The 25,521-nt window shown below is 36.1% G+C and overlaps 1 protein-coding gene across 1 annotated transcript; it reads right to left on the bottom strand.

Moving 5' to 3' along the window:
• apoba (apolipoprotein Ba) lies at nucleotides 1–24,251 on the bottom strand. The gene is made up of 29 exons (XM_053633133.1): nucleotides 24,137–24,251; nucleotides 22,064–22,117; nucleotides 21,454–21,566; nucleotides 20,990–21,135; nucleotides 20,718–20,865; nucleotides 20,378–20,530; nucleotides 20,133–20,257; nucleotides 18,710–18,798; nucleotides 17,399–17,846; nucleotides 17,155–17,269; nucleotides 16,896–17,039; nucleotides 16,499–16,704; nucleotides 16,033–16,237; nucleotides 15,743–15,922; nucleotides 15,439–15,654; nucleotides 15,161–15,328; nucleotides 14,640–14,845; nucleotides 13,351–13,530; nucleotides 12,319–12,449; nucleotides 11,845–12,055; nucleotides 11,502–11,674; nucleotides 11,243–11,418; nucleotides 10,818–10,939; nucleotides 10,285–10,658; nucleotides 2,497–10,023; nucleotides 2,290–2,401; nucleotides 1,890–1,919; nucleotides 1,566–1,749; nucleotides 1–1,400 (listed from the first exon to the last, which is right to left on the bottom strand). The coding sequence occupies exons 1-29, from the start codon at nucleotides 24,189–24,191 to the stop codon at nucleotides 180–182; spliced, it is 13,212 nt and encodes a 4,403-aa protein (XP_053489108.1). The 5' UTR covers nucleotides 24,192–24,251; the 3' UTR covers nucleotides 1–179.
• Between the last annotated feature and the right edge of the window lie 1,270 nt (nucleotides 24,252–25,521).

Genomic DNA, 25,521 nt, shown 5'->3' on the forward strand with positions numbered 1-25,521 from the left:
TCCATATGCAAAGAAGACTTTAATAATGTTATGCCTAATAGTTACACAACATATCAACAAATTATACACAAACACTCAAACATAATTTTCAATAAGCATAACAAATATATTTTTCAAAACACTTTTAACACAAGTTTAAAAAAAGAAAAGGAAAGAAAAAACATTGAAAATCTGAACATTTAAGTCATGCTTGGCCAGTCACTGAAAGAATTCCAGTAGAAAGGCAGGGGAATATCCACATCTACCTTTTTGCTGGTTACCTTTATGTATGGCTGTGTATGTTGTGAAGCGTTCTTTGAATATTCAATAATATTTTCAATGTTAGCTCGAAGGTGGTTCTCTAAGACTGATATTGATTTTCTAATCTCTGAGTTAAAGTTATCTATGGATAGCTCATTGTAGACTTCCTGGACCCTCAATTTTGTTTTGTCTTTGTACTCAGCTGCATTTGTTTTTGCCACTTGAATCTGCCTTGCAAGTTCCTGCATTGCTTGTGTGTTGCTGGCCTCAGTGTAAATTCCCTTGAGATGATTAGAAATCTCGTCTAGCTTCTCTGCATTTAAAGAGGTAATAAACTCCCCTGTCCTCTGGATGCAAAGTTTTATAAAGTCACTTAAGTTCTTCAGCAGGTTCTCTAGCTTCAGACCTTCCCACTTCTTCATTGCTTGAATAATCTGTTCCTGTGTGGACTTCAGAGCAGACTTAAGATTCCTCAAAATATCTTTACCATTAACAACTATATTTGTAGTGGGAAGACTGAAATTAATTTCACCAACAAAGTTTGCAATGGTGTCAACTATAGTCTCCATGAGGCTGGTAAATCTACTTGCAGCTCTTCTGACCGCCACTGAAATAGAACGTCTCATCTTATAGTACAACTCTTGACCAGTAAGCTTCTCTTCCAATCCTGGCAAGTGAAACTTGGTCTCACTCAGGAACTTCATTACGGCATCCAATAGGACCCTGACATTGGACTCATAGTGCTGAAGTAGTTCTTTGACTTTGTTAGAAACCTGGGAGATCACATCCTGGAAGTTGATCTCTGGCATGCTCTTCATTGTTCTCTTCATCATTGCTTTACTCTGCTTGCTCAGGTGCTCAATTGAGTTCTGAACTGCATCAAATGCCCTAGGGATGTTACTGTAAGCGCTGTCAATATTGTTTGCTATAGCATTCGTAAGCTTTAAAGTGGCAAGATCAACGTCAATGCCAAAATGAGCTTTGTGATATTTGTTGATAAAATTATAAAGAGCTGCTGTCATATCAGGGAGGCTGTCTTTAATCCCATTCACCATGTCAAAGAAGCCATTAAGTTGCCAGGAAGTTTGAAGGGTTAGCCTTTGAGAGTTCTTAAGAGTAACCTTGAAACTCAGCAGGTCAGTGTCCTTGTCAGGAGATGACTGCATGAACAAAGAAAGAAGTTAGTTTTTATGACAACAATCTTAACACTTACAGCTTCCCCTGATTTGATCTTTTAGCTTAATGTTTTCAATCACATCAAATCAAAATGGTAGACCAATCCTAAACAAAAACATATTATTATGCAAATGAAACATCTTTCTTACCAAGGATCTGGTGAAGAGTTTTGCATAGTACTGAGATGGTGACCTCCTATTTAACTGAAATCCAACAAATCCAGCTGGGTAGGATACTGAAGACGTGATACCATTATTGTGAGAGGCGTAGCGGAATTTCACATTAGCAAAGGTTTGGCTTGTTACATCAATGTCCAGGGTGTGTCTTGGGGGCCTGTGAAATAAACCCAGCATTTGTTGATTTGGATTTTTGCCTATGTTCTGATACTAAGTCTGATCATTTTTCTGAAGTAAACCATGACACAGAATTAACAATAAAGGTCAATGGAAATGATAATAATTATGCACAGTTACCTTGAGGCAGAAGGCTCTTCACGTTTTATTCTGCATGGAAAAAATAAGCATTAAAAATAAGAAATAAAATGTAACTGTATTTCACTCACTCACATGCCACCAATAACGAAGCACAAATTCATCAAAGTAGTAATCACTTTTTGTCACATTTTGAACATCATATCAGAAGAAACATGATGACCTATATCCAATATTTATGTACTGTGTTCAAAATTCAGTTCAATAACAAATTCAAGCTTGGGAGATTAAAAAAGTCTCATTTCAAATCTTTCCCAGTTGTTAGGAGATCTTGAGAGAGAAAGCTTAAAAGAATTAGCAACAGGAACTATGGTAGTTCCTAGAAGACTTGACAAATTAAAATGATAAGCATGCTACATTTTCCACATACATACATTATTACCTCAGATTTTGATGGAAATCATGCTTCCAGTTCACCTTTACATCATTGTGGGAGAAGGTGCATTTTCCATCCAGACTCATCGCTCCATTATCCAATAAGACACTGGCAAGAGCTTAATAAAGAATGAGCAGAATAGTATTTAGTATGGTTAGCATATTACTTATTTGAAAATTGGTTTGCTCACTGCATATATCAAACAATCCTTACCTTCCAGATCATATGCTAGGAAGGTCATGGTGGAGATGCATGAGGACTTCAGTGTGTAAACAAAGCCTGGTTCCTTGTTCTCTACTTTTGCAGTCCATGTATTGTTGTAAATTGGAGAGGAAACTTTCACGGAAGTGGAGAGGGCACCAAAAGATGGAATAAATACACTGAGAGGTAAATGAAGTGATATCTCTGGGATCTCAATTTTCTGTTCTGGGATTGTTATAGCTGGCAGCTCAAAATTACATATTGCTTTAATGGAGTCATCCAAGCTGATTGTGTGTTCACCAATGGTGAAAGATTTAGGCAGGGTAAATGGTGAGATTGTGATTTCATATTGAGGTAACTTCAAAAGCAGGAAAGCCATTTTGTCCCTCATGTATTTTGTGTCAACTTTAAAGCTGGGAACTTTGACCTTTGGTAGTCCTGGTAAAGTTATATCAAATGAATCCATGCTGATAGAATCTGGGATTTTCAGGTTTTGTAGATCTAAGGTAAAGGATGGCACTCGAAGTGTTGTAAGAGGCATGTCAAAAGTTGGAACAGTGATGACTGGTGGTATAGAAACAGAATCAAGCATGTCAACATTTTCAAGTCGCTCATCCATTTCTCTTATAATCTGTGGAATCTGCTTCATCCAGTTGGGTACAGTTAGTGTGATTTTTGGAATATTAAAAATGACTCCATTTTCAAATAATTTTGCAGGCAATGAAAACAGTGTTCCATCTATACTCTTGGTATATACCAAATGAGTAGCAACATTAAGGAATTGTAATTGATCAGGGCTGGTGGTCTCATCAAACTTCATCACATCCCATAGAGTTTTCTGATAGATAGGTAGTTTGATAGATTTCAAAAATACAAGATGACCTTCAACGGATTCTGCAATCTCCATGCGTATCTCAGATTCATCATTGGATAGCATCATATCACTTGAATGTTTAATTGATGCTAGTTGTTCTTTGCTACTCCAAATGAACTTCTGTTTGCCTGAGGTGACATCTAGATCCACATTCTTCATTATATTTGCGAGGCCAAAATTAGATGGTTGTGAGATATCAATATTTAGACTAGCAGTCAGGGTTCTCAGTGGAAGAAACTCAATAGTTCCCTTTGCAGAGTGCTTTCCATTGGTTGAAAAAGAGGCAATTTTCACCTCATTATTACTTGTATAATTCACTATCGCATAAATGCGTCTAAGAGAAGCCTCAAGTTCAAGGTACTCGGTCATGTCCACATTCCATATTTTAGCCTTCTTGTAGTCAGCGTCTGAGGTTAAAGCTGTTTTCACAGTGAAACGTAGACCATTAGTATTTAGGTATATTATTGCATTATTGTCTAAAGATTCTGAAAAATGTCCCTTCTTCATTATTATTCCATCTGTCTTTCCCCTCAATGAACTCTCCACAGAGAAATAGGATGAGAGTGCCTCAAGCACAAGATCATGTTGTATGTTTCCCTTTCCTTCACTTTTTAATGTTGGGATAGTGTAAGTATATTCAACCTTCATGTTTGATGCAAGATTAGGCTTGGTCATAGTATTCCCACGAAGTTGCTGATTTAATTCCATCGTAAAAACAGGCAAACTGATTTTGATAACATTTGTTAGGGAAGTCTCTATACTCCTCTTGGTGAGACTGACACTGCTGTCATGAGTATATGCCGCATTTTTGTGCTCCAGTGACAGCGTTGTAGCTACTTTCAGACACCTCTTCCTACTGATACTCGTTGTACCATCAAGTTTGCCCTTAAGGAAATCAAACACAGAGGTGGAAGATGCTCCTAATTTGAACACAATATCAGACTGGTTGAAAAGGCCGCCATTAGAATTCACAGTTATCACTGGTGACTTGAATGTGAAGTCATAGGTCACATTTCCTAGAGCAGGTATCATGATGTTGTTCTGAATATCTGGTAATGTGAATGTAGGTAGCGTCAGCTCCCTGAGAGTCTCAGGCACATACAAGACTGGTAATTCTAGAGATGGAAGTACAAGAGTATAGGAGGGCACTGAAAAACCCATCATAGGTACTTTGAAACTAGGTGTGCTAACCTCTTTGGGGATGAAATAGCTGACTGCAGGAAGCTCAGCTCTAAAGGCTGATACTTCAATATTTAACAGAGGTACAGTATATCCAGGGACAGTGAAATACCGTGGGGGCTGTTTGGATGTCTCAATATTGAATTTTTCAAACTGGGTCCTTGCTTGGTTATAAGAATTTGTTAAGACATCAAAGATTTTGTCGCGTCCAAGTTCAAAGTGTACTCCTAAGATTTGAGCATTTTCATTGATAGATTCATAGATGGGTTCAAGATCTAGGTTAAAAGTGTGTTTGTCCATGTTTTTTTGATACTGGAGCTTAAAATCAATATCAAATGATTGACGAGGTGTGGTCAGTAGGTCTTTAAGGCCAAAATCCTCCCACAAAGAAAAGTCTTTGATCATGGGTGTTTTAGTGTCAAGGTATGGCAATGTCATCTCTGGAATAGTTAGTGGGACAGTCAAAAAGTCAAGATTAGCCTCACCATCCATTGATACATAGATTCCTGCATCATTTTCACGGTTATCTAAAGTGAAGTTGTGGTTATATTTGTACTGGTTAAATCGAGTCAGACCCACCCAACAAACATATTGTTTTTCAGAATTTAAAATCATCTTATAATCTTGCTGGAGATCAATTTTTCCAGTTAGTTTAAGGGGCAAGACTATTTTAGAGTTTCCTTTATTTTTGCAGTCAAGCGTGATCTCAAATGGTTGGGCCAAAAATTCACAAGCATTTGATAGCGTTCCACTTACTCTTCCAGTCAGTTCTGCATTGTGTGAAGCTGTTAGTTCAATTCTGAGTCCCTCCATTTGGGCTTTTCCTGTCAGTCTCATCACACTTGTTTTCATGAAGGGAGTCTCTGTCTCAGCACTGACATCAATGACAATATGACTCAGGATGACCGATTCAGCGTTGACTGATTGTTTTGCTTTCAGGATTTTGCTGTTTGTCTCACCATCAAAGGTTAGCTTTGAAGTACCTGCATTGACAGTAAATTCCAGATTACTCTTGTGGATGCCTTCATCAGCATAGTCCTTGATTGACCATTTCCCATTTCCCACATTTTTGCAAGTCACAGAGATTGTTCCAGATTCAAATTGAGCTGTAGCGTTTTTCATAATTGTGGCCTGACTTGAGACTTGCATCGAGGGGATGTTTAGGTCATGGTTGTAGTTTGTGATCATATTCACAGATATTCCATCCTTTAGGATAACTCCTACATTGTTTGTTAAGGCAGCTTTATAAATTTGAGTTGTAGCTGTAGCATCTGTCTTTGCTGTTGCCTCAGCTGAAGGGCCACTGAAGATAAGTGAACCTTCATGACTGATAGTAAAAGCCATGTGGCTGGCTTTTATGGTCTCACTAATCACCATTTTCTTCATGTTAGGGGCTTCAACTTGAAGTGTTGCATCCAAAGAATAACCAAGAACTTCTAGAGTTGACTTTACCTTTGAAGTCAGAGTAGCTTTGAACTGTGGCTCTAAGCTTGTGGTTGTTGTATTCTGAATTGCTGCCTCTGTCATTATTTTGTAGTGTGGGGAATTTAATTGGAATTTTCCAGACAGCTTTCCAAAAGCAGGTACACATGGTTCTAGTGTAATAAGAGGTAGCTTGACTTCAGGAATAGGCAACATGGTGATCTCAAAATTCTTCAGATTTAATTTTGGTATATATATTTCTGGGAACTTAAACTCTACAAGTCTGATCTCGGAGAAAGTAAAGTCAGGCAGGTAATACCAATAAAGTGCTCTCAAGTCACCAAATGTGGCCTCGGGATCCAGCTCTGGAATTTCAAACTCTCTGATTTGGTCAATGAATTCAATTATCTTCTGTTTAATTTCCTCAAAGTTAATGGAGATAGATGAAACATACATAACATCCAGAACTTTGAATTCAGGTATTGTTATCACAGACGGAATGTTAATATCTTGAAGCCTAGGCAGATTTATGTCAATAGCAGGAATGTGAAGTGTAGTGAATGGAATGGTAAAATCCTGTATTTCAATTTGTGCCGTTTTGAGAATATTGAGAACTTCTTCCACAGCCTGTTGAATCCGAGTAAGAAATTCTTGCTCACCATATACCTTGCGTATAATCTCAATCAAGTTATGCAATTGTGATGAGATGTAGGCAAGTATATTGTTGTAGGATTCACTTGCTCTTTCCAAGTAAACAAGGATTTCATCTCTTATGTTCATGTCATGGATTCTCTGTCTCATATCTTCAAGGGTGTCCTGGATCTTCAGTTTAATATCCTTGTAAGCTGTTCTGTCTATTATACCCTTAATCATCCTATAAATCTCAGCTACCTTAGTGTTTTTCAATTGCTCTAAATACTTGAGAGTAGAGGCATGCATCTCTCTTATAAAGTTCCTGGATGCCTCTATTTTCTGTGGGATTTCATAGAGCATTATTTGTTCATTGATATAATTTATTACTTTGCTGATATTCTCATTGGCTTCCTTGACAAATTCATTGTAATCAAACGTCTTGAGATTCTTAACAATCATTTGGATGTAATTATTGAAATCATTAATGTTTTGCTTAATGTCAAATAATTTCAGTTCACTCACAACAGCATGAAGTAGTTCAATGATCTTGTCTGAAAAGTATTCAAATGGAATAGACTTTAAAGTCTCTACCATTGCCTCAACAGTCTTGTGGATTTTGTAGTGCTGGACAAGAATGGTTGCCTGTTCTATGAAGATTTCCATCTTCTTTTCAAGTTCATATCTCTGAAACAGCTCACCTATTTTTGAGCAAACATGATTAATTTTTCCCACAAATTCATATTCCTCAATCCAGCTGACAATGACATCCTTTATGGAATCAATCACTTTTTCAATTTCTTTAGCTGGGATGTGATCAGACAGCTGATTCACATACTGCTCCAGATCCAATGAGCTTATATAGTTGATCACATCCTGAACAAACTTTGTAATGTCAAAGGCCTCTATTGCTTGCTTCAGATCGCTTAATTTTGTTTGAAGTTTTGCTCTAATATCATACGTGGCATCAAGCTTTCTCAACCACGTCATGCTGCTGTCCTGCAACTTTTGCAGATCAATCTGACTAATTACATCTTCAAAGGCATTAATCACTTTAAGGATTGTACTAGTAATGCTGTATATTTCATCAAAGGTTTTAAGTTCATTTCCAATTTCTTCCAGAACTTTCGTCCATGATCCACTGTCAATAAAATCTTTTATTTGAGCCTTTATGTCTCTTATTTTGGTAGCAAAATCAATTAAGGTTTTTTCTGAAGCAATCTTAAGCTTCTCCATAGATGCTTCTAGAGCTTGTAAGGTAATAGCACAGTCTCGTGCTAAAGAAATCACCTTATCCTTGGCCATGTTTAATTTGTTCTCTAGATCAAGTTCCTCCATGAAGTAACGGACATTTTGTGGAACTTTTTCCAAGTTCTCTCTGAACTGCCTGACCAAATCATTGATATCCAAACCATTGAGGTACTGCTGAAGGGACTCAAGAATATTCACAATTGTGGTTTTCATGTTCTCAAAGGCGGCAGGAAGGCTCTCAATGAAAGGCAAATGAATGATATGACAGTTGCTGTTTTTATCATACTTGAGGAAACCAGAGATGCTGAATTCCTGGGTGTCCAAAGAATTGTCACTTGATTCTCCAGAGAAGAGATCTGTGTGGAGACTACTAGAGAGCTGAACTCCCATACCTGCTTCTTTGTTGTAAATATTGATGTCTTGATTGTATGCATGGTTATTTAACTTAGACTTGAATCTCCACAAAATGGACTGCTCATTGGGTATCAACAAGCCATCAAATTTGTTTTCAATGTGAGTTTCTGCTGAATTCCCATTTGGTAAAATATGTGTGGCAGAGGCTCTCCAGTCATGAGACTTAGCAATTGCAAAAGGTTCTGCTTTTAAGAGGAACTTGCTATAGAGTTGCCCAGTGTGCTTACCATACCAATTCACTGAACCATCAATATTCAGAATGCCATCAACAGTAAGGCTTAATGGCACTGCCATTGTACGGATGACATTCTCAAGACGCAAAGCTCTGGAATTTAAATGGGTCTCACTTTTAAAAACAGAGGACAGTCCAGCAAATTCCAGTTCAGTGTTCTGTCTGATCTGGGATTCCAGAACTTCTCCAGTTGAGTCACATTTTATTGAACCACTCAAGTCAGAAAAATTGATTCCACAAGTGGTCTTAATAGTATCCTCCATATATTTGCCAGTAATGCTTCCAGTTGCCTCTAACTTAAAAGGCTCCAACTTCAGAGAGCCGTCATTGCTGAAGGTGATGGCAAACATCTCAACTTTACTGTTTGAGAGCACAGATGTAACAAAAGGCCTCATGTTAACATTGATATCATGGTTGTATGATGCTCCATCACAGATGAAACTGTCTGTTTTGGAGCGGAATGCCAGGGTCCATAGAGTTACAGTCAGGGTATGAGTGCTTTCAGTCTTCATTTTCTGTAAGGTGCCTGTCATAGTGTTGGAGACAGTCAGGCCCTGCTCATTCAGAGCCAAATTCATTGTGTTTCTTGCATCACCATCAAAAGCATTGCCTTTAAAAATGCTGTTTAAGTTAACTTCGGTCTTAGAGATCTTGCCCTTTACATTGAACTCGGCTGTATTGTCCTGACCTAATGCTTTGGTCATAAGAGCCAGGGAAGCACCATCAGTTCCATCAATACCAGCATTTAAGACATTCTCAAATGTCATTGAGCTACACTGAAAGGTTGTTGTACAACTTGTGGCCAAGCCATTCACTCCAAGTGTAATTGTTCCTTTGTGTGTTCCATGGCTGTTTTCAAAATTTAGAGAACCATCCAAGTTCACTTCAAGTCCTTTGTCATTCAGAGAACCCACGAGCACAGAGTATGCTTTATTTGCTGCATCATCAGCGTAGGTCTCAAATTTGATGTTGGCTTCATTCGTTGTCATATGTACGTCAGTCTGTAAGCGAAGTGCTTTGTCCAGTGCTGAAACACTAGCATCTGACTTCAAAGACAATTGGCCATCTTTGTACTTCACTTCAGCTATATGCTTCAGAGTATCCTGTTGTGCACTTGTTTTGGACACAATGGATAACTCTTTGTTGCGATATTCTCCCTTGGTAACAGTTTGACCCTGGATGACTGAGGAGTCAAATCTCAAGACAGACTCTCCTATTCCTTCTTCTTTGAGAAGATCAATTGTGTAGGATTGGGTATATGTGGTGTTGGCATACAGGGGTCCTATTTTGAAGACTCCATCCATATTTCCATCTGAAGTGATCTCATGGTCTGTAGTAGATGACTGAGTAGAATAATACAGGGAGGTTTCTAGTCCAAATGGGCTTGTTGCTTGAAGCTTGTAAATTGCCCTTAATTTGTCAGACACAGTCATGCTTTCGAGGACACTAAAGCTAGCATCAAGGAAACTGTGGTTCAATGTGCCATTCACAAGGAACTTAAAGGTGTCATCAAAAGTGCCAGAAACCAGAGCTGTACCTTGATGAAGAAAAAAAAAGATGCATCTTAATTGATATTCTTATTATGTTTTAAGTAATACATAGAAAATTAATATATTAAGTATTAACCTGGGAATTGCTGATAATATCTATTCATTTTAAATGATAAATAAAAAACACTGTTCTATCATAAATTATACTAACCTATTCTACTATTAAGTATGCTTTCAGAAATTCTAAATAATAATAATAATAATAATAATAATAATAATAATAATAATAATAATAATAATAATAATACCTTCAACTTTATATGAAAGAGGTGTCACAGGACTGGTGGCTATAACTTTGTATTTAGCAATGTAGCTGGGAATATCATCAGTGTAATTTCCCCCTTGGAGTGAGCCTTCCCAGTCATAGAAGTTGCTGTTCATTTTAGCAGAAACCTCTCCCATGCCAATCAAGGGCAATGAAAAGTCCAAGCTCTCAGGGATTGTGAAGGAAGGGATTCTGAACTTAGTTTCAGGCACATCTAGCCCAAGGCGTGGCACATTAATAGGGGGGAGGGTTAACACAGAGGGGATGTCTAACTCTGCAGAAGATTTCCCACCAAGAGGAAGAGGCACTGAGAAGAATACTTTGCCCTTGTTGAACTGGTACCGGAACAGTGCATCACTAAAAAAATAAAACAACAACACAAATACTTTAAAATAAAGTTGAAAAGAGTTAATGTTATCTATATTCATTCATCAAGTAATGTAAAATATACCAGTGTTTGGGATTTGTCTGAATTTTTGTGACATTCATGATGTAATAAAATGATGAATGACTCACGAATTGAAATACAATTTCTCTGGTATAGAGGGCAGAGTGAGATCTGGAATATATCTCTTGCTCCTTAGATTCTTCACATATGGAATGTCCCCTCCAAATTTCTCAAGCCAAATGTTACCTGCCTGAAGATACAGAAAAATAATTGTTCAGATCTAAAAGGATCTAAAAAGCCCAAATCTATAAAATTATAGAACAGTAATATATCAATAATATATTACTTTTTCTTGTTTCTGTAAAATATTTTTCACATGAAGTCACATGATCAAGATTTCTCAGTAAAATGATCAAGCATTTCAACTGTCAAAAGTATGCAAGAAAAAGAACCACACATGTCTTGGCTCTAAAATTAATGAATTCTTAATTTCTAAAGTCTAATCAAATCATGATGTCTTAAAATAAATGAAATGAAGTTTTAAAACACTTACCTCTATGCCTTTTGAAACAATATGTCGAAGTTTCATATCAGTTTTGGCCACCTTTTTATCAAGGATGTCATCGAATAACCTTTGTAGCTGGTTATGGTAGTTTTCAATGTCTGGGATGAGTTTTGCAACCTCAGAATTCACATCTGACTTAATCTCCAGCTCAATCTTGTTCTCATCTGTGAAACACAGTGCGTCGTATCAAAAATACATCATGCAATTCTCGTATTATAAATAGAAAAACCATATGGGTTAATTATACCATATCTAAGACTGGCTTTCTGCAGCGATGAAGCCTCTGGGATGTTAAAAGCCGTTTCAAGTTGTAAAACAAGGCCATTCACTTTCTTTAGAATGGCAGTGGCAGAAGCATCCAGCTGTAGGGCAGGGACAGCCATCTCTAGTTCTAGAATGCCATCTTCCATAGACTGCAGTCTGCTCGTAGACACAGACAAATTCACATCCCTTAAAGTGTGACTCTGACTCATAGTATCAATTCTATTAAGTAGCTATTAATAAAATTATTAGTGGAATTATTAGTAGCTAGTGGTCTAGTAATTGAGTGGTATTAGTGCAATTTGAAATGATAGTATCCTACACTGTACCTGGCACGTCCAACCAAAGACAGTTGGACATTCTTCCTGTTGCTTACATCGATTGTAATACCATGCATCTTTTTCCCTTTTCCAGTGTTATCCGTGACTGCCAGCTTAATACCAGCCTCAACATCAAAGTCTGGTATGTGAAGCTCGCTGGTGAAGATTTTCTTGCTGCGGTTATATTTCAAAGTGGCAGTAGCCACTGTAGGTGTGGTGCCTAAAGGAGGACGAGGAATTGTATTTAGGGATTATTTTAGTATACAAAGAATATGGATTATTAATCACTCCCCTGATGTTTCAAGATTTTCAAACTTATAACACATCCAACCCAGATCATGAAGAGTTTAATACTTAGGTAATGATCTCAATCAGGAAGGAAGGATAAGCGGTATAGAAGATGGATGGATGGATGATCTCAATCAGATGTGCAATGAACAATGAGCACTTGCACACACTAGTAAAACATCCTGGATGACTTACCCTCAGCCTTAAGAGAAACAGCCAGTGAATCAACCTTATGGCGACCTTCCTTGCCCTCCTTCAGGACCTCATAAGAGACAGTTGCGGTGTATTCTGATACATCCCCAGTGGGCTGAAGCTCCATCGCAAATCTAAGAGGAAACGGTTAATTCAGAGAAACTTATTAGAAAGCCAGTGTTTTCAACAAATAGGTGATACTTGATGAAATTAATATTCACCCAAGTATATTTTGTTGTATTGATTAATCCTTTTGAAAAAGTTTCCAGTTTCTAATTTTCCTGTTTCTAATTCTCAAATGCTTGAATGTACTCATGCATTTTAAGTGTCAGAATGCAACCAGTAAATAAAAGCAATTTAAATCAGTATTTAATTGCCAGTGATATGCAGTGGAACTTTGAATTCTCTTTCAGCTGCCATGGATAACTATCCAGCACACAAGCAATTAGTGAAGAGAAATACACTAAAAAGTATTGTTTTATTGTGTAGTAAAGCCATGTTTTTAAAGCAGCAACAAACTTGTACTTAGTACTTAGCATCAAAATGACATCATTGATATGAGGCCTGAATGCGTTCACTTTGCACCATATGTTATAAGACAGCTCCTCATTATGGCAGATTTACCTTATTAAAAATACAAAAAGAGGGAATATTTATTTATTTTAGACAAATCTTTGATTGAAATAATCTGGATCAATCACATGCCATGGAATTGTATGGAACACTGGAGGTTTAATGAATATTAATGAACCTTGAACACCTTTACTTGATGTTCACAAGAACAATGGAAACATAAATGTCTTGATAAAAACAATGCAGAAATAGTAACCCCAGTAATTATGTCAATAGTATTTTGATATTATAAAATATTTATATGATAAATATAATTTCAGTCAACAATGAGCGGCAGTGTATAAGGAACTTTAAGAGGTATTTTGCGTTATCCTCTCCCCAAATATATTTCAGCTCTGAGACACTGTGAAGGGATAATACAAACTGAATGTACAGTGTGTCTGATGTTGACAGCCTACTTACCCACTTTCTCCAGTTAGGGGGTAGTAGGGGGAATGTGCAGAGTTGGTGTTGTAGAAGTGAAGTAGGGTGCAGTACTTCATTCCAGGGAAGATGGGGCTACATTGTGTGGAGTCAGTTTTGTCTTCCTCATTAGCAGACACTTTCTTGGCCATAGTGGAAGTGATTGAAAAGAGCTCATTGCTGTTTTTAAAGGATATAATATAAACATCAGAAATGCAACATAAACTATATACTTTATTTAATCTGATGAACTGTAAACTATATCCTTATGCAAATAAGATCACTTTATGTTAATTTTTCTTAGTCATAACTATACATCAAAGATGGAACAACGCCAGTCACATTATTTACACTGGCAGTGGCAGAAGCATCCAGCTATAGAGCAGGAACAGACATTTCTAGTTCTAGCATACAATCTTCCAAAGATTTCAAAGATGGACTTTCCTAGCCTACTAGTAATCCTGAATCTCTGAGCTAGACACATTATCTCTAATCAAGGCTGTTTTTTATTTGAAATGGGCCAAAAATAAAATCCCTGTTACTCTTTCCTTTACACTAAATGTAACACTTGTTAATTTTTCAAAGCCAACCAGTTTAACTTTGCCAAAATTGTTGTTGGGGTAGCACTAAAACATTTCGTAATTTCTACCTAGATGTTTGTGGATTGCACTAAATATGATATACATTCAGCTCAAGAAATAACTCCCTTGGTAGTGTTGGATATAAAAGTTCAATGAACATAATCTCGCACTGAAATAAATCTAAGTAAATTAAAGTATACTCTTAAGCAATCCTGTTGTACTGGGGGATAAATATGAGGTGACAGATGACAAATTCTCTCAGTAATTCATCAAAATGTGGAAGACGAGAGAATTGTGAATTTTTATCCGACTAAGATTTTTTTCCATTACCTTGTTTACCCTTCTTATCCAAGGGTGCCAATAATTCTGCAGAATATAATTGTAGTTAATACAGTATAGGAAGCCTGGCTGTGTTTCCCTATTCCCTACATTTTTGCATTGTAGTCATCATTATGTAGTCAGTAAAGTTAAGTGTAGTTAAGGGTTCTTAGCTTCCGAAAGGTGTTCTGTCTTTATTATGAAAAAACCTTTTGGGTTTTAGATTGAACCGTTTCAACCATATTAGGGTACAGCATTTTTGAGAAATAAATCTGCATCACTGATTTCATGAATGTGCCATCTTATTGCACCATGAATCATTAAAGAATGCATGTTGCTGGGAGAGGAAATGTCACTGTTGTAAATATTGCGCATTTTTTTTAATCCTACCTGATGCTTAGCAGTTGAGTGTTCTGCTTTGTCACAGGGATAGAAAGCTTCACTTGGTTGCCACTCATTGTGACTTTGGAGTCCAGGCCACTCTCATGGTATATGTTTGTATGCATTCTAATACCAGTATCCATAAATTTGGGGAAATAGATGCCCATCTGGGTAACAAACTCCACTCCCATTGACGGCTTGAACGCGAGCTCTTGCTGTATGTGATGACAGAAAATATTACAATCAAAAGACTGCTCCATTTTGTGTGCAACACCCATAATTTGCCAAAATTCCCTAACTTGCCCAAATTTCTCAAACTATGTTTGACATGTTTTTTTTTTTTTGGTCATCATTATTACACATAAATCCTTTACTGTCATCATTGTATACACAGTAGAATTAATCACAGGAAGGCTATACAATAGTATACATTAGTATGTTACTAACACATTAACTGACCAAACACTAATTATAAAGTAATTTAGTCTTTATTTTAAGTTCAGCTGTGTATTGAGATTCAAGAAGTTTACCATGCCATGTTTAAACTTCAGGCCTCCAGCTGCACCAGGAGCAAAAATTCCAGCCAAAGAGAACTTCAGAGGGAAACCAGAGCCTGTGGGCAGGGTGAAGGCTTCATCCAGGAACATGTAGTGGGCAAAAACCTCATTATCTGTTGCAGATAACAGTTTCTGGAAAGACTGCAGACATGAGAGAGGTGTAAGATTAGTTTTTACATGCTATTTAGAAATACTTGTTTAGTGTATCAGCTGGTGCACTATAATATTTTCAATAGTCTAATTGTACATACTTGTGTTAAAATGTCGCTGAAGAAAATATTTGTGTATGTCATCATATTTTCAAGAATGCCAGTGAGTTCGCTTGTCTTCATGTATCCCAATTCTGTTCCCATAAACTGGAGGTAGGCCATGGCTTTAGGGGCATCTTTGTTCTCTTTAAGGGATTTGAGGCCTTGTCTGAAATTCTCAAAGTTGTCCTTAATCTGCTCCAGAATGTTCTGAGAGATCTGTGAAGACACAAGTCTATAAAATCTATTTCATTTGTGAAAATGTAAAAAATTCCACTGTACAAAATGTTCCTTGATCCTAGTATACCTCTCTCTTCATCCTGCTGCCTTTTAAGGGAGCAATCCATTTCTCCAGAACCTTGCTGATTTGGGGTGGAACCTGGTCATTTGCCCAGTACATAGCCTTGGAGATGGTATCAGGAAAGAATCCCTTTTCGCCAAAAAGGGCCTCAATGGTTGGCTCTAAACCTTCACCCTCCAGACCAATCTGAAAAAACAAACAAACAAACAAACAAAAAAGATAGGGTTACGGATATTATTTAATTAAGGACATTAAAGAGAAAATATTAGGTGACATTAAACTGGATAAAACAATACCTCCAGTAACTCCAAGTTGAAAGTATCAAGAGTGGTTGCCAATGTGACCTCTCTGGGCATATAATTGGCAGAGTCAAAGATGACATTGTTCTCTACAGAGCCAGTCCATGGCACATTAATCTTGTAATTATGAGAAAACTTTGTGAAATCCATAGGAGATAAGTCCTCATCACTCTCCAAGGCTTTTTTAATGTAATCCTTTGCTCTGTATCACATGAAGAGAAAATGCTGTGAATATGGACTGGTGTCTTTATCAAAGTGGACATTTTCTTACTTAGCATTTGCCTAAATAAATCATTTTTAAGATATAAACTGAAGAATAAACGACAAGAACAATAATTTTAGCAACACCTGGAATATCAAGAAAATTTGAACGTATTTTACTGTGGTTGTAATTCATGTCTGTCTAAAACATCAAATGTATGATTATATAATATAATGAGATATAAAGGCTTGACAAACATACGTCTGGAGATTTGGATCTTCTGTGTCCAAGAGGTTGGTGATGTGAGACACAACAAAGCTCTTGACCTGCAGATCCTTCTCATCTTTCAGTGTCTGCAGCACGTTCTCCACTGCATCAGGGTTCCTCATTAACATTAAATATGCAGCAATACGTTTCTGGGCAGGTGCTTCAGTGACTTTATACTGCTGAAACAGGATGCTAGTCACCTGGAAGCCATGACAAAAAAAATTAAGAATAAAACAAAGACAAAAACAAAAATCATAATAGAATAGGAGTATTTTGGAAATGAAACAACAATGGAAAAGAAAATGTTCATGAAACAATTGTATTGATGGTATTGTTTAGTTTAAATTAGCAGTGTTTCAGAAATAAAAGTTTGGTTATAGATTTCACTTACTTCAGAGTCAAGTTCCATCAGTCTGAAAGCATGGATGGCTGATTTTTGTACTGCCAAAGAAGCATCCTGCTGGCGCATACAGCTAAAGATAGCGGATTTTAGAGATGGAAAGCCCTCCATGTATTTTCCCATAACACCAATGACCTGCAAAACAATCCTATTAATTCTCAGTAATTATTTTTCTATAGTTATCGAACTTATCTATGATTATCTAAATGTTAATTCTGCAAAGAAATGCAAGATAAAATACTGTGTGTACCCTCAGTGTGAGAAAGGTTTTGTCCTCATCTCCTGAGCAGTCACCCAGCATAAACTCCATGAAGTCTGCTACCTCTTTCATCTCAGGAACATTACTTGCCTGATGTTTAGAGAATCTATAAAAAATAAACCAACACACACATTTAAACATATTCAGTAAGAAATTAAAATAATTTTGCATAGTAATTTATCTACTAAATCTACACATTAACACACTGGAAGAAGAAAAAAAAAAACACACTCACTTTTTCACTGTGTTAGCGAGGGCATACATGATGGGCTTGCTCTGCCGGTGTTGGGCCATGCTAAGCATGTCTCTAAGGCGCTGTGGACTGGCTTGTGGCAGAAGACTCAAGGCATACATTATGGCATCTACTTCCCAAGCTGGTTCATCGATACCACTCAGGACCTGCAGAATAGCACTGGTGCATTCACTGGTTCCACACTGGAGCAGAGCCTGCCAGCTTAGCCATTTGGAAATCTCAATCATCTCCTTAATGGCCAAAGACAAGGTCTCATTCTTCATTCCACGGATCTGTGAAACAAGTTTATGGAATAGACGTGCCCTCTCCTTGTTCCTTCCTGAGCGAGGCAGGTCGTTGAGGGTTTTCATCAAGTTAACAATGTCGTCTTTGGTCTGGATAAATGAAGTGTCTTCCACTTCTTCTTGAAAAAATGTTTTCTCAGATGTGCCTGTTCAAAAAGAAAAGAGAGGGACCCTGATAACAACGCTCTTAGAAAAGGGTTTTTTTTTTCAGTAGGGGTTCTTAGCTTCCTAAAGAGGTTCTACTTGGGACATTCTCTGATAGGGAAACACTGTTCTATATAGAACTATTAAGGGGTTCCTCCAGATGGACAAACTAGATCTCTTAAGGCTTCTAAATTTTAAATCATTTTAAATAGCATAGATATACAGATGGGTGATAAATTATTAAGATGTCCACCATAAGACTACCAATCTATGGAACTGTATTGGGGGATGGAACACCATTCTACCAAAAGATATTCCCTCAAAATTTCCTGATGGTGGTGGAGAGCGCTGTCTAACACTTGAATCCAAAATCTTTCTATTTGGTTGAGATCTGGTGACTGTATAGGTCACAGCAAAAATTGTCATTAAACCATTCAGTTAGTCATTGTGATCTGTGGATGGGGACAATGTCTCGCCTTCAAGATAGAAATGTTTCATCATCAAATAGAGGTATTCAGTCAGAATAACTTTGTACTGCGTTGCATTGATTCTTCCCTCTATGGCAGAGACATTCAAACTGCAGGGGGTGTGAATAAATATTTAAATGTTTATTTCAGACCTGCCAACTATTATGCATTTTGCATAGGAGCTCTGCATTTTAACAACGGAAAGCAAAGATACACCCAAAATATGCACAAGTTGAGGGAAAAGTTTGAATACATTTGCTATAATTGGACAACTGGACATAAACCATGCCTGCAAAATGCTCCTACGATAGAAGAGCTGAGCTTTTTCCTTTGTCACACATCTGTTAACTATGTAATTAAGTGATATACTGAGACATTTTTCCTTTGAGGTCACATACCATCGATGTTGAAATATCTGTTGTTAATCTTCACTGTTTCTTGCAGAACCAGACTCTGTTTCACCTCAGAAGAAATACCATAATGGCCCCTAAAGAAAATGATAGAATCAGCTTGGAATTATCTTATTAAATATGATGCCGTTTTTATTCAGGGACAGAATAAAGTTTAATGTGTTATAGAAAGAAACAGAAAAAATATAACATAAATACACTAATAAAATATAAATACACAAAGATAAAATACACTAGGTACTGAAATACAAGAAAATCTGTGGAATTATAGTGGAGCAAATCCTGCATACAGGCTACTGCTGTGGAAGACTCACTTATGGAGAAATAAGTAATTAAGATTAATAAAAAATGCACATATTAATTACATTAACAAAGTAACTTAACAAAATGCTTAAGTATATCTTAGTTAATGAGTTAGGCTGACTCTGACTTGAATTTTTAAGTTTAAGTTTAATTTATATTTGTTTGTTTTTCTTGCAGATATAGTGGTGAATTTTGCATAATTTCAATAAAACTCGTTTACTTAAGTATTCAACCTTGGACTTAACTGGGATTTTGTCATGAATCACAAAATAGCCCATAATAATAGAGTGGGAGAAAAAAAATCAATACAGTTGTAAGATTGTTTACAAATAAAAAATGACATATTTATACCCTTCGTCATGAAACCCTTACGTTAGTTCTGGTGCAACCAGCTGCCATGAGAAGTCACACAGTTAACTGATAATTAATCCACCTGTGTGCAATTAATGTGTTTAATTTAATTGCATTTTGTGAACTATATTGATTTCCCCCCAGTTAAACCTCATGTTCTGTTTTGTGTAGGTTCATGACATAAAATCCCAATTGAGTCTATTTTAGTTAAAAGGGGGGTGAAGCAGAATTTAGTCTAGTATTTAATCCATTTACAGTAACCACAATTTATTTTTTTCAGAAACACTGTATGCATTACTCTAAGTACTTAAACTGAGGTGGAACCATAACAGGTGACTGAATGGTTTATTTAGAGAAAAGTACAAATTAACCAAAGACATAGGCAAATATAGGCAAAATTAATTAACTGGAGAACACAAAATAGCAAATCAATAATATGAAAAGAGTACAACCTCAATTTCATAATTATGGCCAAGTCATGTAGGTATTAAACATATTGTTACATTTCTGTGACACATGATACATTTTCTGTGAACACAAATTAACATAATAATAAAATAAGGCCTATTTACGGCAGTCACCTCAATGTATTAACAATACATTAAGAGACTATTTGATGTTTGAGTTCTTCTCATAGGTATATCAACGGATTAATCTAAACTAAAAAAAAAAATCTATATGCTCCCTGTAACTACTGAAACATATTTTAAGAACATAAGATTGCAACTAGGAGGATGTACTGGTACTTATTACTCACTCATGAGAGAATGGAATGAAGAGGTGTTTCTCTAAGCACTGGGCCTCTGTCATATGCTTCTTCCTGTTGTCAAACTGATAATTGCAGGTTTGGGTGCTAGTGATGAACTTGGTGAGAAGTCCATTCTGTAAAAAAAAATTGTTTAGCAGGTTTTATACACACACACACACACACACACACACACACACACACACACACACACACACACACACACATATAAAATCTACAACAAGGTTTTAACCTACCAGGTCGAGCAGAAGGGACAGAGGACTGGTGGGGAGGTTGTGAGGATAAAAGTGACTGCACGTTGACAAATCCCTGACCACAGTGACATCAGTGTCTATATCATTCCTCACGTTGACAGTGAGGTCAGTCGGGCACCTACCATGTATGGTGCTCTTTAAAACAAAGGAATAGTGAGACATTCAAGAAATAATGGCACAGTAATGACCACACACTAACATATTAGGTATTAAATGACAAGACTTGATTGAACTGTATGCATAAGTCAGGATATTATGTACAGGATAAATAAATATAGAGCACCATATATTGTCCTAAACCTTTTGTCCTAAACAATCTTACCATTATTTTATTGTGCTCCTCCTCAATGACAGGCACTAAGAGGGCAGAGATGATGCCTTTCTTTATGTTCACTATATTCTCAGGTTCGTCTTTTTCAGGGTAGATGGAAACTTTGACCACCTGCTCCACCACAAAACTCAAGGAACTCCTAAATACACCAGAAATTCACTCCAATTAGTAATCAGTCCACATTAGTATGAATATATTCTCCTTCACATGATCTAGTCATCCTTTGTCAGTGTTGTATTAAACCTTAGACTGATTGCATTCACCTCTCCATGGCTGCCTTGAAAGACTCGGTTCCAGGAGCTGATGTGTAGATTGGCTGGCCCTGAGCATCGATGTCAGTCACTTCACTCAGTGCACACTCAGAAGTCCGCAGGACAAATTTGCATGCCTGAGGAACCTCAAGTTCTACCTAGATGAGGAAACAGGTGAAAAATGGAGAATTAGAGATGGCACCCCGAATGGTTTAAATTATTAACATATTTTCTCACTGATGTAAGGGTCTTTTTCAGTGATAAAGTGAGCCCCTCAGGCAGTTTTCTTGATTTACTCTTAAACTACAACAAACAGCTCTGATACTCACAAACACACCACAATACCATAATACATATTTATTTCTAAGATGTAAAGTTTAGCTAATATATATTCTATTGGTCTCTCTGTCATATTTTCTTTTAGAAACATTTGAAAAATGATAGTTTCCATACCATATATAATATCATGTTCATACCTTACAGGATATTCTGGGCCCATTCTTGGTGTCAGCTGTTCCAGGCACTCCATTAGTACTCTCAGCTGTGTACTGATAATTATATTTTCTGAGGTTCCTAAATCGTGTTGCCACTGGACAGCAAAAATAATGGCAAATAAAGTAAATATCAAGTAAACCATTTGTACATTCTGACATTATTATTATTATTATTATTATTATTATTATTATTATTATTATTATTAGTAGTAGTAGTAGTAGTAGTAGTAGTAGTATTTGCTGATCAAGAAGATACAACAGCATAATGTAATTTTTATGTACACAGATCAAGGTTCATAAATAAAGTTTCAGCCACTAAAGTCAGCCATTTTATTAATTTCATCTGATGTGTTCACGGGTTCTTTTGAACCACTTCATAAACAGTTCCAAATCAGCATTTTGACCCGAGAACTTTGGACTGTTTCCTGACAGAATGGCACCTCTGTGAGTCAACACATTCATCAATACACTCTACTCATAAACAACAGAGTACAAAGGTTGAGTGTTGATATCTTTTCAGCTTGACTTGAATAAATCAATCCAAACTGAAATACTAACTAAAACATTAGCATGATTTTAGTGGATAACTTACATGGGCATAGTGATTCTTCTCCTGTAACTTCACCAATCAACTGAGTGCTTGACTCTGGATATGAAAAAAAATATATTTAATTGAAGTTGAATAACTCATTCAAAAATAGTTAACCCTTTCATGCATGAATTATGAAACCCTGATTAAGGTTTTTTCAATGTGTTTTTACTCTTCTTTAGGCATAAAAAAAAGAATTTTACCTTCATTTTACATTTACTTAAAGTTTTCAAAAAGTTATTGAAGTGTCCACTCCAGTGGACTGCATGCGTTCAAAAGAAGAATTAGTGTCCACTCTAGTGGCTGTTATGCAGTTATTTTATTCAAATCCTTGCAATAACCAGAAAATGGCTTTTGAATAGCTGTCCACTGTACTGACCACTATGCATGAAAGGGTTAATATAGTGAATTAAATTCAAGTTGCTGTCTTCCGATTAGATGACATTTATAATTGTTCACTGATTTGATCAAGTAAAAACATAACACAGCTTTACACTAAACACCAAGGTAAGAGTAATTTATATATTTATTTTTAGTGGGCGGGTGTGTGTGTGTGGGGGGGGGGGGGGTGGGATGAAATCACAAATAGTTACTTTTGAAATTATTTTATATAGGTATATATGTAATCTTTTTCCTGGTGCATCCACCTGAAAATATGCTAGACCAGTGGTTTTCAAAGGGGGCGCCCGGGGGGCCTCAACAATTTGGTGTGAAAAATAAATTCTCACTCTTAGACAAACACACACACTCACACACACACACACGCACACACACACACACACAATCAATTCCTAATGTAAAGATGTAAGATGTAATTATTAATAAAAAGGGGGATATATTCAGAAGTCTATATTTTTAATGTGTTTTAAAGACATCTTGCAAAAGGGGGGCCTCGGTCAAATGTTAATGCCATTTGGGGGGGCCTTGCCCTGGAAAAGTTTGGGAACCACTGTGCTAGACGACTTCTCTAATTGTAAAGAAGCATATATAAGAAAATTATACTTTAGTGTTGTTTTGATTAACAGATAAAGGCTAACAGCAATATTTTAGAATTTATTTTACACATGACTTAAAGCCAATACAGTGTGAATTGTCATGTACACTCCTGGGCAAAAAAAATAAAAAAGGGCCAAGCCCAAAACGGCTAAAAATATAATTAACAACAAGGCAGTGGTCTGGAAATTAGCAAGAAGTAAACAAATGCACTCTTGAGACACCATTTGCTCATTTACTTTTGATGCATTGAACTGTTTTGGGAAAAGCTAGAAACAGGGAAACTCATTTGTATAATCTTCTTACAATTAATCTTAAAATATTTTTGGAAAATTATGTACAGACATAATTTTGAATTTTACACATCAAACATTTTAATCATTATTATGATTTTACCTTTGTGTACAAGAAGACTATATAAGTGAATTTCCCTGCTTCTAGCTTTTCCCCAAACTGTTCACTGCAGCAAAAGTAAACAAGCAAATGATGGAACGGAGGGTCTCAGGAGTGCATTTCTTTAATTCTTGATAATTTCCTGACCAAATATTTGTTGTTAAGATCATTAAAAGCTTAAAGAAAAAGTATTTTGTGCTTGGCCCATTTTTTCCCCCCAGTAGTGTTCTGAAAACCGATATTGGTGTTTGTGGTTACTGTTAATTTTCTTTACTGTTCCATCCCTGATTTTGTAAAAAGACAGACAGACAGAAAGAAAGAAAGAAAGAAAGAAAGAGAACAAACGAAAGAATGAAAGAAAGGAAAAAAATCACAATATCACTTCAACAAACTGCATTAATTACCACACAAACCACTCAGGGACCACAAATTTATAAATATGTATAAATTATTGTAGGTATAATATATCTATAATATATCTATATATTTGCCAGAGATTGTCCAATAATAAATATAATTTTAAACGAATTATATTGTGATGGAAGATAACATTTTCCTTGACCAATGTTTAAAAATTGAAATTCATATCTTCTTAACACATCTTAACTTAACATCCAGCCACAATATTTAAAGGAAAATATAATGTTAGGCTAAATTTAATTGGATAAAAAATATAAATGTGAATCTTACCAGCCAAGGCATAAGCACTGAGAAGAAAAAACAGACAGAGCTTAGTGTCTCCCATGATGGACACTAAAAAGCTCAAGTCGTTGCTCTTCTTTTTTCCTTTCCTAACAAACTCTCACCTAACTGTGTCTGACTCCCAGACAATCTCTGCGTTTTTATAAGCCTTACCTACCCTTCACCCACTCCGCCAATCAGACAGCAGACTGGTATCTATAGAGTGCCAAAGTCTTCTATCATCCCCGGTTTTGAGAATGAAGGATTAATATTCTTTTTGTTTTGTTTTAGATAAAATGCCTAGTATGATCAAATTTATAGTTACAATTTATAGTCTTAAAACTATAGATATGCATAAATTTGAGTCCAAGAAAAAAAGTGTATCTATATGTAAAGAATGATATATATGTAAAACTATAGCCAAGTATACTTAACCTCAAACAATAACAATGTAGTATATATATATATATATATATATATATATATATATATATATATATATATATATATATATATATAAGGACATTCAAATATATACTGTATATATGGCATCATAATCATATACCCCACATACCAAAATTATATTTTCAATAAATGTCTTTTGATAAGTCTATTACGGTAGGTCATTGTCAGGACAATGTGAAGAGAAAAAAGTATGCTGGTGATTTCATATAATATGTTAGCAGTATGACTCACAGCACAGAGGCCTAACAGATATATGCATTCTTACATTCAGGCTGCCTTTGTGGACAAAAATATGTAGTGGAATTATGTGGATGGATCTAGTGGATTTTTGTTTTTTGTTTATTTGTTTTTGTTTTGAAATTTTGGAACTATGTACTACCATAATATATGGAAAGCAAAGTGTGTTCTCTTTGAATATTACACCCTAAATTACACTACTGCACTGATTTAAAGCCTACTAAATGATACAGTTTCTTAGCACCGGAGGAAAATAAGACACTACAGTAACAGCTAATATACTGTATCTTAATGAGCTCAGCTGGTAATTTCTGTCTATTTCTTCATTGTAAGGACTCATAGTTTCACCTTGGTCACAAACTGAACTCATGGCTCATACATAATAAGGAACATATCTGTACAATGTGCTGAACTTTGCTCAGATTCCCTCTGACTAAATACAAACTTTGGTCTGTTGTAAAAGGTGATAAAACATGCTAACATGGGCCTTTGGATACTTGAACACAGAACCGATGTGGTCAATTATCAGTGTAGTGACAGTTATCTGGACTAACAGTCTATAGTAAGCAATTTCAGAGATACAAATTAGTTTAGCTAATCTTGGCAGTACTTTCCTTTCCTTGGGAATTAATAAATCATACTCTCTATATGAGTTTCTGTTTTTATGACTGTTTTAAAGAAAAATATTTCTT

The sequence above is a fragment of the Ictalurus furcatus genome, chromosome 9 (assembly GCF_023375685.1).
Source record: "Ictalurus furcatus strain D&B chromosome 9, Billie_1.0, whole genome shotgun sequence".
Classification (NCBI taxonomy): domain Eukaryota; kingdom Metazoa; phylum Chordata; class Actinopteri; order Siluriformes; family Ictaluridae; genus Ictalurus; species Ictalurus furcatus.

What these genes read in the sequence shown, in the direction of transcription:
- apoba (XM_053633133.1), bottom strand. Translation starts at nt 24,191, where the DNA reads ATGGGAGACACTAAGCTCTGTCTGTTTTTTCTTCTCAGTGCTTATGCC. An exon ending in CAGATATTTCAACATCGATG is followed by an intron (nt 17,847 to 18,709) that starts GTATGTGACCTC and finishes CTTTTTGAACAG; the next exon opens with GCACATCTGAGAAAACATTT. An exon ending in AACTCTTCACCAGATCCTTG is followed by an intron (nt 1,401 to 1,565) that starts GTAAGAAAGATG and finishes TTGTTCATGCAG; the next exon opens with TCATCTCCTGACAAGGACAC.